This window comes from Anomaloglossus baeobatrachus, chromosome 2 (genome assembly GCF_048569485.1).
Source record: "Anomaloglossus baeobatrachus isolate aAnoBae1 chromosome 2, aAnoBae1.hap1, whole genome shotgun sequence".
NCBI lineage: Eukaryota > Metazoa > Chordata > Amphibia > Anura > Aromobatidae > Anomaloglossus > Anomaloglossus baeobatrachus.
The window spans coordinates 489,125,646-489,140,113 of NC_134354.1; the positions used below are offsets into that span (position 1 = coordinate 489,125,646).

General features: G+C 45.3%; 1 protein-coding gene across 1 annotated transcript in view; it reads right to left on the reverse strand.

Annotated features, from left to right (window-relative positions):
- NCK2 (NCK adaptor protein 2) overlaps nt 1-14,468 on the reverse strand; it is a 79,629-nt gene that overhangs the window by 18,070 nt on the left and 47,091 nt on the right. The window contains exon 2 of the mRNA XM_075336456.1: nt 7,241-7,480. Within this exon, the coding sequence (XP_075192571.1) occupies nt 7,241-7,466 (226 nt within the window). The 5' untranslated portion in view covers nt 7,467-7,480. The remainder of the gene's footprint in view (nt 1-7,240; nt 7,481-14,468) is intronic.

The window sequence follows — 14,468 nt, forward strand, 5'->3', positions numbered from 1 at the left end:
CACCTCTATATACAGTATGAGCCCCACCACATAGCACCTCTATATACAGTATGAGCCCCACCACATAGCACCTCTATATACAGTATGAGCCCCACCACATAGCACCTCTATATACAGTATGAGCCCCACCACATAGCACCTCTATATACAGTATGAGCCCCACCACATAGCACCTCTATATACAGTATGAGCCCCACCACATAGCACCTCTATATACAGTATGAGCCCCACCACATAGCACCTCTATATACAGTATGAGCCCCACCACATAGCACCTCTATGTACAGTATGAGCCCCACCACATAGCACCTCTATATACAGTATGAGCCCCACCACATAGCCCCTCTATATACAGTATGAGCCCCACCACATAGCACCTCTATATACAGTATGAGCCCCACCACATAGCACCTCTATGTACAGTATGAGCCCCACCACATAGCACCGCTATATACAGTATGAGCCCCACCACATAGCACCTCTATATACAGTATGAGCCCCACCACATAGCACCTCTATATACAGTATGAGCCCCACCACATAGCACCTCTATATACAGTATGAGCCCCACCACATAGCACCTCTATATACAGTATGAGCCCCACCACATAGCACCTCTATATACAGTATGAGCCCCACCACATAGCACCTCTATATACAGTATGAGCCCCACCACATAGCACCTCTATATACAGTATGAGCCCCACCACATAGCACCTCTATATACAGTATGAGCCCCACCACATAGCACCTCTATATACAGTATGAGCCCCACCACATAGCACCTCTATATACAGTATGAGCCCCACCACATAGCACCTCTATATACAGTATGAGCCCCACCACATAGCACCTCTATATACAGTATGAGCCCCACCACATAGCACCTCTATATACAGTATGAGCCCCACCACATAGCACCTCTATATACAGTATGAGCCCCACCACATAGCACCTCTATATACAGTATGAGCCCCACCACATAGCACCTCTATATACAGTATGAGCCCCACCACATAGCACCGCTATATACAGTATGAGCCCCACCACATAGCACCTCTATATACAGTATGAGCCCCACCACATAGCACCTCTATATACAGTATGAGCCCCACCACATAGCACCTCTATGTACAGTATGAGCCCCACCACATAGCACCTCTATATACACAGTATGAGCCCCACCACATAGCACCTCTATATACAGTATGAGCCCCACCACATAGCACCTCTATATACAGTATGAGCCCCACCACATAGCACCTCTATATACAGTATGAGCCCCACCACATAGCACCTCTATATACAGTATGAGCCCCACCACATAGCACCTCTATATACAGTATGAGCCCCACCACATAGCACCTCTATATACAGTATGAGCCCCACCACATAGCACCTCTATATACAGTATGAGCCCCACCACATAGCACCTCTATATACAGTATGAGCCCCACCACATAGCACCTCTATATACAGTATGAGCCCCACCACATAGCACCTCTATATACTGTATGAGCCCCACCACATAGCACCTCTATATACAGTATGAGTCTCCTAAATACAGCATGAGCCCCAACACAGCCTCCTAAATACAGCATTAGCACTTCGCCCCCTATATACATTTTGAACCCCACATAGCCTCCTACGGTATATACAGTATGAGCCATCACATAGCCTCCTAAATACATTATGAGCCCCACATAGCCACCTATATACATTATGAGCCCCACAGTCGCCTATATACACACCATGAGGCCCATATAACCTCATATACACATTATGAGCCTCACATAGCCTCCTATAAACATTTTTGAGCCCTTTACATAGCCCCCATATACATTATAAGCCCCTACACCGTATCCTACATACATAAATGTAAACGTCCCATACAAAAAAAGAAAAAAAAAAACATCAAAATACCACATACTCCCCTCTCTCCAGTCCCCACTGCGCTCTGCTCTGACCTCTGGTGCACTGACACTACACACAGCACACACGATGATTTAAACGCATTGTATCTCCTCTTTCACATGTTGACCGGTGGAAGACTTTGCCGGCTGCACCATCCTCCACCAATGTGTTCACCACTACCTGCCTCCTGAGGATGCAGATAGCTGTGGTATCAGGACACTTGCAGCGGGCAGCGAAGGGCATAGTGTGGACCGAGTTCCACTGTTCTTAGCCCTTCGGATATTTCAGTTTGCGAGCTGGATGGGAACAGCCCGAGGGCTGGATGTATCCCGCGGACTGTACTTTGCCGAACCCTGTCATGGCTCATCAAAATGAGATTATTAAAAGCACCACTTCAGTGTTAATTTTATTACACCACTGGAGTAGTGCTTTAAATCTAAGTCCCCTGCTACATGTCTTATACTCACATTCTTACATCTTCATCTGTTTCCAGCTCTGCTCCAGTCAGTCTACGCCACTTTGTGACCTGTTGGCAGCTCCAGCGTTCAATGGAGCGAACCGGAGGTCACAAAATCAATACAACTCTATGAAAGCCTTGTTCTGGCTCTCATAGTAAATTGTACTGAGAGCTTGTGATACAACTTCTGATTTCCGGCCTGTCGGAAGTTAGTGTCACAAAATGGCGCCGTGAAACCAGAGCGACACCAGAAAAAAAGGCGAAAACGCCAGAGTGCGAGTATAAGATCGGGATCAGGGGACCTGGGTTTAAAGCAACACTCCAGCAGTGAAATAAAAAAAAATGCTGGAGCGGTGCTTTAAACTCCTTGCATTTCCATCTTTCAGTTGGAAAGGTTGTAAGAGAGCTCTTAAAGGAAAAGCAAAAAAAAAAAAAAATCATCATCCTAAAGAGAGAAAGCATAATAAATACATTGCTGAATTATCTATTGATGTATGTTGGGTGGGGAAAGAGGGTTATTATGGGATTCACATTTTTTATTCTATATACAGACTATGTTATTGTGCAAGTTCTATAAAACTGTAATAAAAACATAATTAAAAAATACGTTCCTTAACACCATTACAGGTCAGTGTTTGCTGCGTCAAAAACAAGCACAGTGGGCACGGGATTTCTAGAAATCCATCCACTGTGCTTGTACTGTACAACGCAGCGTATTGGACGCAGCGAAAGCACGCTACATCCTGATTGTGGGCACAAACCCTAAGGCCCTGTGTACACTAGAAAAAGGATTTTTCTCAAGAAATTTCTTGAGTGAAAGATTAGCGCACCTGCGTTCAAAAAACGCACCAAAAACGCATTTTTGACACGTTTTTGGTGCGTTTTTTCCGCAGGTTGGTCCCTGCGTTATTTTACCATTATCTATGGCAAAAAACGCAGGTACCTGCAGTTAAGAAGTGACATGCCCATTCTTTTTCTCAAGAAATTCTGCAGAGAGAATTTTCTTGAGAAAAAAACCGCAGTGTGCGCACAGCTAATTTTTTTCTTCCATAGGTTTTGCTGGGGAATGTCTGCAAAAAGGTTACAACCATTTTCTCAAGAAATTTCTGCAGCAAAAATGCAAAAAAAAAACCGTGGGTTAAAAATGCAGTGTGCGCAAAGGGCCTTAGAGTTAAAGCACCACTCTAGTGCTGAAATGGAAAAATAAATAAATCAGCTGGAGTAGTACTTTGGCATATTAAAACCCTTAATGCACATTAGACTAAATGGATGAAAAAGCCAATGTCGATGGGATAGGCTGAAAATCTAATGTATTTGGGGGCCTCAATCAGATGATTTTTGGGGGAGCTAAGGACAAGGCTTTTGTTCTTCCGGAGAAGTCGCAGCTGGAAATGTTTGGTGGCGGCTTTCTCATGGAGAATACAGCAACACAGTGCAGAGTGAGGACTCCTGTGTATGGGAGAGGTGGCTAAAGACCATCAGAAATTTAACAAAGAGAGGAAACTACTAGAAGACCGAAAAAAACTCCCTAAAAACAGATATTTATTAATTAAAGTTAAAAAATTGTCCAAGCAATGTAACACAAATAGCTACCACGGGTTACTGACCGTTGTAGCTATTTGTGTTACATTGCTTTGACAATTTTTTAACTTTAATTAATAAATATCTGTTTTTAGGGAGTTTTTTTCGGTCTTTTAGTATGGGAGAGGTGGCCAAGATAAAAGCTGACTGACCAATCATTCGGCTAAGGTGTGTATGGTGGGCTTAAAGAGGTCATTGACTACTTAAGGCCCCTTTGCACACTGAGACTTTCAGCGATCCCACCAGCGATCCCAACCTGGCCGGGATCGCTACAAAGTCTCTGGTGAGTCTCTGGTGAGCTGAAAACAGGCAAACCTGGCCAACGACGCAACAGCGATCCGGACCTGCAGAACGACCTAGGTAGTCAAACACTGGAAACGAGTGATGTGTCACAATATCTGTCAATCACTATTCTCTGTCAGTCGGTCTCTCCCTCTCGGTCTCTATTCTCTCTGTAGGTCCGTCACTATCTCTGTCCCTCTCTCACAGTCTGTCGGTCATTTTCCCCTCCTCTCTCATACTCACCGATCCCCGGCGCGGCGCTGCACGGCATTCACACTGCTCCGGCGGCTTTTACAATTTTGAAAAAGCCGGCCGCTCATTAAACAATTTCGTATTCCCTACTTTCCCTGCCCACAGGCGCCGATGATTGGTTGCAGTGAGACACACCCCCACGCTGAGTGACAGGTGTCTCACTGCACCCAATCACAGCAGCCGGTGGGCGTGTCTATACTGTGCAGTGAAATAAATAATTAAATAATTAAAAAAAACGGCGTGCGGTCCCCCCCAATTTTAATACCAGCCAGATAAAGCCATACGGCTGAAGGCTGGTATTCTCAGGATGGGGAGCTCCACGTTATGGGGAGCCCCCCAGCCTAACAATATCAGTCAGCAGCTGCCCAGAATTGCCGCATACATTATATGCGACAGTTTTGGGACTGTACCCGGCTCTTCCCGATTTGCCCTGGTGCGTTGGCAAATCGGGGTAATAAGGAGTTAATGGCAGCCCATAGCTGTCAATAAGTCCTAGATTAATCATGTCAGGCGTCTCCACGAGATTCCTTCCATGATTAATCTGTAAATTACAGTAAATAAACACACACAACTGAAAAATCCTTTATTAGAAATAAAAAACACAAACAAATTCCCTTATCACCAATTTAATCAGCCCCAAAAAGCCCTCCATGTCCGGCGTAATCCACGGACCTCCAGCGTCGCTTCCAGCTCAGCTGCATGCAGGTGACAGGAGCAGCAGAATACACCGCCGCTCCTGTCACCTCCACGCAGCTAATGAAGGCAATAGCGCGATCGGCTGAGCTGTCACTGGATCCAGCGGTGGATGCAGCGGTGGCCGCGGGTAACCTCAGTGACAGCTCAGCTGATCGCGCTACTCACCGCCGCTGCGGTCAGCTCCACGCAGCAACTGAGGTGAGTATAGCGATCAGCTGCTGTCACTGAGGTTACCCGTGGCCACCGCTGCGGCCACCGCTGCATCCACCGCTGGATCCAGGTAACCTCAGTGACAGCTCAGCTGATCGCGCTATTGCCTTCATTAGCTGCGTGGAGGTGACAGGAGCGGCGGTGTCTTCTGCTGCTCCTGTCACCTGCATGCAGCAGAGCTGGATGCGACGCTGGAGGTCTGTGGATTACGCCGGACATGGAGGGCTTTTTGGGGCTGATTAAATTGGTGATGAGGGAATTTGTTTGTGTTTTTTATTTCTAATAAAGGATTTTTCAGGTGTGTGTGTTTATTTACTGTAATTTACAGATTAATCATGGAAGGAATCTCGTGGAGACGCCTGACATGATTAATCTAGGACTTATTGGCAGCTATGGGCTGCCAATAACTCCTTATTACCCCGATTTGTCAACGCACCAGGGCAAATCGGGAAGAGCCGGGTACAGTCCCAGAACTGTCGCATATAATGTATGCGGCAATTCTGGGCGGCTGCTGACTGATATCGTTAGGCTGGGGGGCTCCCCATAACGTGAAGCTCCCCATCCTGAGAATACCAGCCTTCAGCCGTATGGCTTTATCTGGCTGGTATTAAAATTGGGGGGGACCGCACGCCGTTTTTTTTTAATTATTTATTTCACTGCACAGTATAGACACGCCCACCGGCTGCTGTGATTGGGTGCAGTGAGACACCTGTCACTCAGCGTGGGGGCGTGTCTCACTGCAACCAATCAAAGGCGCCTGTGGGCGGGGAAAGTAGGGAATACGAAATTGTTTAATGAGCGGCCGGCTTTTTCAAAATAGTAAAAACCGCCGCAGCAGTGTGAATGCTGTGCAACGCCGCGCCGGGGATCGGTGAGTATGAGAGAGGAGGGGAAAATGACCGACAGACTGTGAGAGAGGGACAGAGATAGTGACGGACCGACAGAGAGAAAATAGAGACCGAGAGGGAGAGACCGACTGACAGAGTAGTGATTGACAGATATTATATTGTGACACATCACTCGTTTCCAGTGTTTTAAGTCCCCTTTACACACTGAGACTTTCTAGCGATCATGCTGCACAGCGGGAAACAAAGGACCAAAGAATGGCCCTGAACGATTTGTAGCGATCAGCAACTTCACAGCAGGGGCCAGGTCGCTGATGTGTTTCACACACTGCAATGTCGCTGGGGAGGTCGCTATTACGTCACAAAACCGGTGACGTTACAGCGATGTCGTTTGCGATGTTGCAGTGTGTAAAGCCACCTTTAGTGTAGTTTTCACAAAATCAGTTTTATTAGCAGGAGATTATTATTAGAGGGCTACTTGGCGTGCTGCTGGGTAGTCCTGCGTATTCAGGAGCTCTGTACAACCACACCCTTATTACTGATTGGACGCTTTCTGTGTACACGGTAGAAGGGCAGAAAGCTCCCAATCAGTGGTACGGACGGGGTTCTAGAGAGCTCAGCAGAATGGAAAGATCTTCAGTAGATAAATCAGGAATTTTATCAAAATGACAGCCAACAGCCCAATTAGTGACATTGCTGGAATCATGATCTCTTCACCTACATTATGCTGCTCTCAGATTGGGTAAGATTCTCCTTATCTATATACCAGTGGTCTTTTACTTATTTCCCACAAGAGATGTGTATGGCAGATTGATATGGAACACGTGCCTATTTCTTTGTCTTGAACAGTATTAGGCAGTAAGCACACCCCTTCATGGTTAGGAATAGGGCATTAAACACCCGCTATCAGGACTGTGCTTGTCTCAGCAGTCGGATGACCACCACTCAGACATTTATATTGTATATACTCTTGATGTGCTATGAAATTATAGAGGAGGCTTACCCAAGGTGTCTTTTAAATTCTTAACCAGAGATCCTTTCTTTAGGCTATTTTTCCTCTCTACGTAGTTTGATGGTACATATCCCATCCTGTTAGCTGCATTTCTAACTCGCCACCAGGTTTTGGAGTCATCCAGCAACCACAAGCGCTCATTTTTCTTAATATCAAGTTCTTGGTCCTGTTGTGCCATATAATCCCATTTGGCAATAACAATGACTTCCTCTGTCATTTTTCATGGAGTCACTGTTGAGAAAAGTCAGAAACCTGAATTAGTAATTGCAATTCAGAGATATTTTAAAGAAAAACACACATTCTGTTAATGCAGCTTTATTTTTTACCTTTTAGCAAATTAATTTGCATATGATAAGCAAATCTAGGTTTCAAAAGTTCCATAATGGGCTTGTCTAGGTCTTTGAGTGCATGTGATCTGAGTTGCAGTTCAATGAACAACCACTATGCAGTGCACAAAGCTATGGTGTCCTGGCCGGCTCCATACACTGTTTACATCGACCACCGCAGGACCGGAGATGGTGGCCTCCAGCCAATGTGATACTGATTACCTATCCGAAGAATAAGTTATTCAATAGCAAAGTCCTGTACAACTCCTGTACTAAAGAAAAATGCTATAATAAAAATGTAAAGGAGAAATACTAATCCTATAGGCAAATATGTGTGCAGTCTGAAGATAGGCAAAAACGTTTGCACTACGCTGGACTGAGATCCTCTTCAGCTGGACCAAAGCGGGTCCAACTTCATCGCCCGAAAATCAAATGCCTGCATCCTCGGAACCTCTTATAATAAACAGATCATCGTAACATCAGGATGGGTACTGCATCAGATCAGGTAGAGTGAATCTGTTTGCTCATGTCTAGGGCAATCATTTTGAATTTCTTCAGAATTTAGCATAAAATTGCAACAGAACAATATTTCATTGAAATGTGATAAAGCAGTAACGTCTATTTTTAGAAGTTTAATCTAATAAAAAAGGAGTCTAATTAATGAAACGTCAAACAAATTTATTTAGCCACAGCAATATTTCATTTATTTGGGAGCTAAAAATGACAAAATCATGTGTGTGTATATTGGTATATAAAGCATGCACATCTAGTTTCCCCGTCACTGAGTGATCACTGTAGATAGTGCGTATAAATGACAGCGAGAATACACCTTTTTGATATTTAAAAAACAAATAAAATAATAATAATAATAATAATAAAATAAATAAAATATTAACTTTGGAATATCTTGAAAAGTTTTTACTACAGAGTGGTTGAACAAACTTTTTTGAAAAGTAATAGGAACGAACATCTTCTGTATTTCTTAAAGGGCTTGTAAGTGTACTGGGAGGATTCACTGGTTTCTGGGTTAGGTGACAGTAATTATGCGAAATGCATGTTCCTGGCCAGAACCCAACAAATGGGTGCGGCTCGCTCAGTACAAGTGTATTGAATGAGGCCGCGCTAACTAGATGGCTGTGCCTGCATGTGACAGTAATTCCCGGTTCAGGAACTGGCGAATCCTCACAGCGCACTGTGCGAGTACTGGGAGGATTCACAAGTCTGCAGTTACAGCCGGACCCACAGCCGGACCCACAGCCGGACCCACAGCCGGACTGCAGACTTGTCATTCTGGACCATACAACCCCTTTAAGCTGTTAGTACACATCAAACGCCTGGCAGCTAAGTAGCTCAGCTCCATAACCATGAACACTTGGCTCAGCTGAGCGCTCATGTGCTTTCAATAGGGAAAGAGGAGAAGTTGGCTGCCAGACGCTTTCCCCAGTGAAAACCAGCATGCTCAGCTGAGCCGAGTGTTAATGAGTATGGTGCAGTGGGGAGAGATCACTGAACGCCATCTTTTCTTACCTTTCCTTAAAACTAAATAATTGAGTAAAAAATAATTGGGAGTGAGAGTCGTGAGGGCTCATACACATAAGATGGTTAGCAAGCTTTCATCTAATATGCATGGGGAGGTCTTCAGTCAGACAGTGCTGTTCGCACAAAAAGCTGACATTGATAATAGATATGCATAAACCTGAATTAAAAGGAAAACACTTGTCAGGGAAAAATGACAATGAATCTACTTAAAGATAATCTAATTATCTAACAAAATGCAAAACCATGACTAGGGCTGCTCTCACAAAAAAATTTTGATCCATTTTTTTGCCCGAAATGTGGCTCTAATGTTCCTTTATGTTACATTGTGAGTCTATTGCAAGGAGAGTGTGAAATATATGCTTATTTTTTAATAGCATCAAGAGTGACTTTCTACTGTTCTGGCAGAGTGAATTCTATGAAGAACGAGCTGTAGGACCCGGCATTGCCCAAGATAGTAACTGTCTCTCTGTGTCTGTCCCTTTCCCAGTCTTTGTCCGTCTCTCTGTCTCTTTCCCTGTCTGTCTCTTTCCCCGTGTGTCTGTCTGGCTGGCTTTTTTTTCCCCATCGGTCTCTGTGTGTGTGTCTGTCTCTCTTTCCCTGTGTGCCTCTGTCGGTCTCCCCACTGACATCATATTACCTCACACATAAGCTTCTTATATTATGAATGTCCTTTGCTCCTATGGCAACCAATTATAGCTCCTATTAACAGCCTGTAGCTTGCAGCTCCATTCACTTTAATGGAGGCATGCTTTTTGGAGAGTAACTGTAAAGCGCGAGGTTAAATTTTCTTGTCAAAACATAGTCTATGATGTTCCCTGAGTCACATGGGGTGTCTGTGCAAAATTTTGTGATTGTAAATGCGACTGAGCAGATTCCTTTAGAAGACACGCACACACAGCTTTATATATTCGATGAGAACCAGATGCATCCATCTGACAACAATAGGTCACCAGTATGTCATATGATTTCACGGTGGTAGTCAACTACAGAACAAGTCCTTAATGTTCACCAAGGGAGTTCAAGAAAATTATTTGAAAACAAAGCAAGCAAAAAAAAAAAAACACCACCAAAAAAACCCAAAAAACAAACCACACCTTAAACTGGTCTCTTATGCTCTCTCACTGCCTGGTTCAGATCCGCAACAAGTCAATATGTTTTGCGGGTACACTGATTTTTATGTGCATGTTTCGACTGCTTGAACTGCAGCAGATGCAGAAAAGACGTAGGTAAAAATCACGTTAGTCCATTTCTGCTGCAGAAAAGCCTTTAATGCACATGAGCCACACAAGACTTTATAAATAAATTGTCAAAACCAAATACCAGTAATTTTTAAAAAAGAAACATTACATACAAAAATGGGATAAATAACGCAGTGCCAAAAACTATAAAAAGGCTGCAAAAAGGAAAAGTAACCTAAAAACTCACCTAATATTCATTGTGGGAAAGTAGCCTGAGCGATTCTAAATATCACCAAGGGTACGGTTCCACTTGCATTTTGCACAGGCGATTGCAAGCCGATAAAACATCGGATTGCTCTCACTCTAGTGCAAAACTATGGGGCAGTGTCCATCTGCGATTGATTTCTCATGCTCACACACCCCCATACAACTCTATGGGAGCGTGTGAAACACTGCACTGCACTCACATGTAATCCGAGTGCAGTGCGATATACGCAGAGACAGACAGCAGAGGAGATGGGAGAAAGTGATCCCTACCTCTCCTCCGCAGCTGTGATGCGATCACAAAAATCACATCACAGTCACATGACCTTGGCTGACGCTCGCAGCAGAGGGTCATTAGCATATCGCTTCCAATGCTCTTGCATCGGATGCTATACATTAGTGGAACCGTACTTTAACACTGATGACATTTCTTCCATAAGTCTGTATTTTGGACCGGTGTTACAGATTTTTAACAATACTTGTGTGTGAAAAAACGCTAAAGAACAGAATTTAGACGGCCAGGAACATGAAGCAATCGCTTGGGTACTGTCAAACAATGCAAAATGGTGATGACCTCAAACACACCTTGAAGTACAGAGTTATCTCGCAGATAACAAAATCAATACTTCCAATTACATCTCAGTTAAGCGTTACAGAGCACCTGTTGTCTGGATCCAAGAGTTCATGGGAAAAGATGTAAAAAAAAATAAAGGGTGATGAACGAGTCTTCATAATATAGACCTCTGCAAACTTAAAAAAAAAAAACCTTCTCAGGCCTGGTGCATACGCTGCGCTTTTGGGTGCAGTTTGTTGTCCTAAACTGCATGTATTCCTTCCCCAGCAAAGTCTATGAGAATTCAGAAAAGCTGTGCGCACGTTGCTTTTTTTTTTTTTTTTGCCTGCAGTTTTTGGTGTAGAAAAAAGAGCAACATGTCAATTATTCCTGCGTTTTTCACCCATTCACCAAAAACATATGGAAAAATACAGGTAGCTAATTCTTTGCAAATGCAGGTAACTAATTCTTTGCTTTTAATTGCGTTTTCCCACGTTTTGTCCTGCATTTTGGATGATTGGCAGATCAATCCCCCGCTGACTGGGGGTCTGCGGGGGATTGATGCATGGTATCTGGCCAGATGCTGATCCCCATAAGTCCACGCAAAGGGGTAGGAACAAGAGCTTCATACTCACCGATGACCAGGCGGCTGTCACACTGCTCCCGCAGCAGCTCTTTGTTCTTCCAGCAGCAGCTCTTTGTTCTTCCCGAGCCGGCCGCTCATTAGGATCATATATCTGCTTCTCCCAACCACCGGCGCCTGTGATTGGTTGCAGTCAGACGCACCCCCAAGCTCAGTGACTGCCTTCTGGCTGCAACCAACCACAGATGCCAGTGGGCGAGTCTACATCATACAGTAAAATAGATAAAAAAAAAAGCCTGGGGTCCCCACAATTTTGTTACCCAGCCAAGATAAAGCCCCACAGCTGGGGCTGGTATTCTCAGACTGGGGAGGCCTATGGTTATTAGGCTGCCCTCCAGCCTAAAAATTTCAGCCTGCAACCGGCAGCATTGCAGCATCCATTAGATGTGACAATCTCGGCACTTTACCAAACTCATCCCTATTGCCCTGGTGCGGTGGCAATCAGGGTAATAAGGAATTAATAGCAGCCCATAACTGCCACTAAGTCCTAGAGTTTTGATGTCAGGCTGGTCTGAGACACCCCCATCATTAATCTGTAAGTGGAATTAAACACAAACACCCCAAAAATCCTTTATTAAATAAAAGACAAAAAAGCACACTCCACACACCCCTCCAGGTCCGACGTAATCCACATGGGGTCCCATGACACTTCCACCACTGCTACATCTGACAATCACAACAAGCGGCCATAGAGCATGACTGCCCGCTGTGAGGTGACTCACTCAGGTGAGTTCTCCCCCTGCGGCTCACTTCAGCCGCAGCCTTATTTGCAGTCACAGGTGGAGGACTCCAGCTGTGACAGGAAATCACCAGACTGACTGAAGTAAGCCGCGCGATCAACGTGACATCACTCAGGTTACTTTCAGCCACAGGCTGTCAAATTGAACTCGGGTAAACCCGTGACATCACTGTCACGAAACCCGTGATACTGCGGGATACGCAGCTACGATGTCAGGCGTTCACCAGAGTTCATTCTGACACCCTGTGGCTGCGAGTAAGGCCAGAGTTACACTTGCAAGGGACTCTCGTGAGTCTCGCATCACACGACACGGCATGACGCTCTCCGGACACGAGCATGCAGCTGCATAGAAATACATGCAGCCGACGCGCTCCTGTCAGGAGAGTGTGCGGCCGTGCTGGGTGATGCAATGTGAGACTCGTGAGAGTCTCTCGCAAGTGGGACTCTAGCCTTAGTCGCAGCCAATAAGTGTCAAAATGAATTCTGATGAACTCCGTCACAGCTGCGCGCCCCGCACTACCGTAGGTGTCGCGGCAGTGATGTCACAGGTTCACCTGAGTTCATTCTAACACCCTGTGGCTTTGACTAACTGGAGTGATGTCACGCTGATTGCATGGCTCACTTCAGTCACTTGGGTGATTTGCTATCCCAGGGAGAGGTCTCCAGCCGTGGCTCTGACCGTGCGGCTCACTTCAGCGGGGAGCTCACAGCTGGTTATGTTGTATGGCCACTTTCTGTGAGCGTTACATGTAGCAATTGTGGAAGTTTTGTGGGACCTTGTGTCGATTACTTCGGACCTGCAATGGTGTTTTGGGGGTTAATGAAGTGGTGACAGGGGATGCTTTTTTGTCTTATTTCAAATAAAAGGATTTTTGGGGTGTTTGTGTTTATCACCCATCACCATTTGAGATGTCGATAACGGTGCTGGTGGGGACACTGCGGGCAGCCGCCGCCAGACCCCTCCCCCCAGCTCACAGGCGCCACAGCAGTGGCTGGGAGGTTGCGAGGAGAGTACGGAATGTGGTGAGGGTGCAGGTGAGGGAGGGCGGTGACTCCAGCACACTATACCTGACCAGCAGGTCGGCTACATGACGTCTCCTGTGATGCCAGTTTACAAGGCGAACAAACTCCTGCCCCTGTCGACGTGACATCATAGGAAGCAGCACCATCCCGGCTGGAGAGGTCACATGGCCGCTCTGAGCTGGGGGAGAGGGGCTGACAGCAGGGCAGGTAGGTAGTTACTATCTACTTATCTGCCCCAATGTAGCCCAATACTGAAATAATAAAAAAAAAAAAGCAAAATAAACCAGATTACCCCTTTAATGATGGAAACCATGAAGCCAGTAGCTTATCTAATGACTTTAAATGAATCTGTCTCCAGGTTTTTCCCATATAAACTGCGGTCACCACTAGTGAGCTCTTATATACAGCATTCTAGAATTTTGTATATAACAGATCAGCCTGGCCTCTATAACATAAAAAAGACCTTTTATTACTCTCACCTATGGGGAGGTCCGGTCCAATGGGCATCGTTGATATTGACCCGGAGTCTCCTCTCTGCTTGCAATTGCCGTCCTCCTTGTTCCGTGTGGATGACGTGTCCTATGTCATCCACAGAGTGTCCCCTACTGGGCTCCTTCGTAAGAAGATAGGAGGCGCCAGGTCAAGACCACTGACGCCCATCGGAGCGGAAAATGTGAGTGCGCAGGATCACAATGGAGGACACTGTGTTGATGACATAGGACACGTCATCCACAAGCAGCAGGGAAAGAGGACAGTCATCGCAAGAAGCTATATGGTGCCGGATTAAGATCAGTGACGCCCATCGAACATGACCGCCCCGCTAATGAGTATAATAAAAGGGTTTTTTTTTTAGGTTATTCAGATCAGCTTGGGGCTTATATAGAGTATTCTAGAATACTGTATATAAGGTTTTAATGGTGGTGGCTGCAGTTTATATGGTAAAATCCTGGTGAC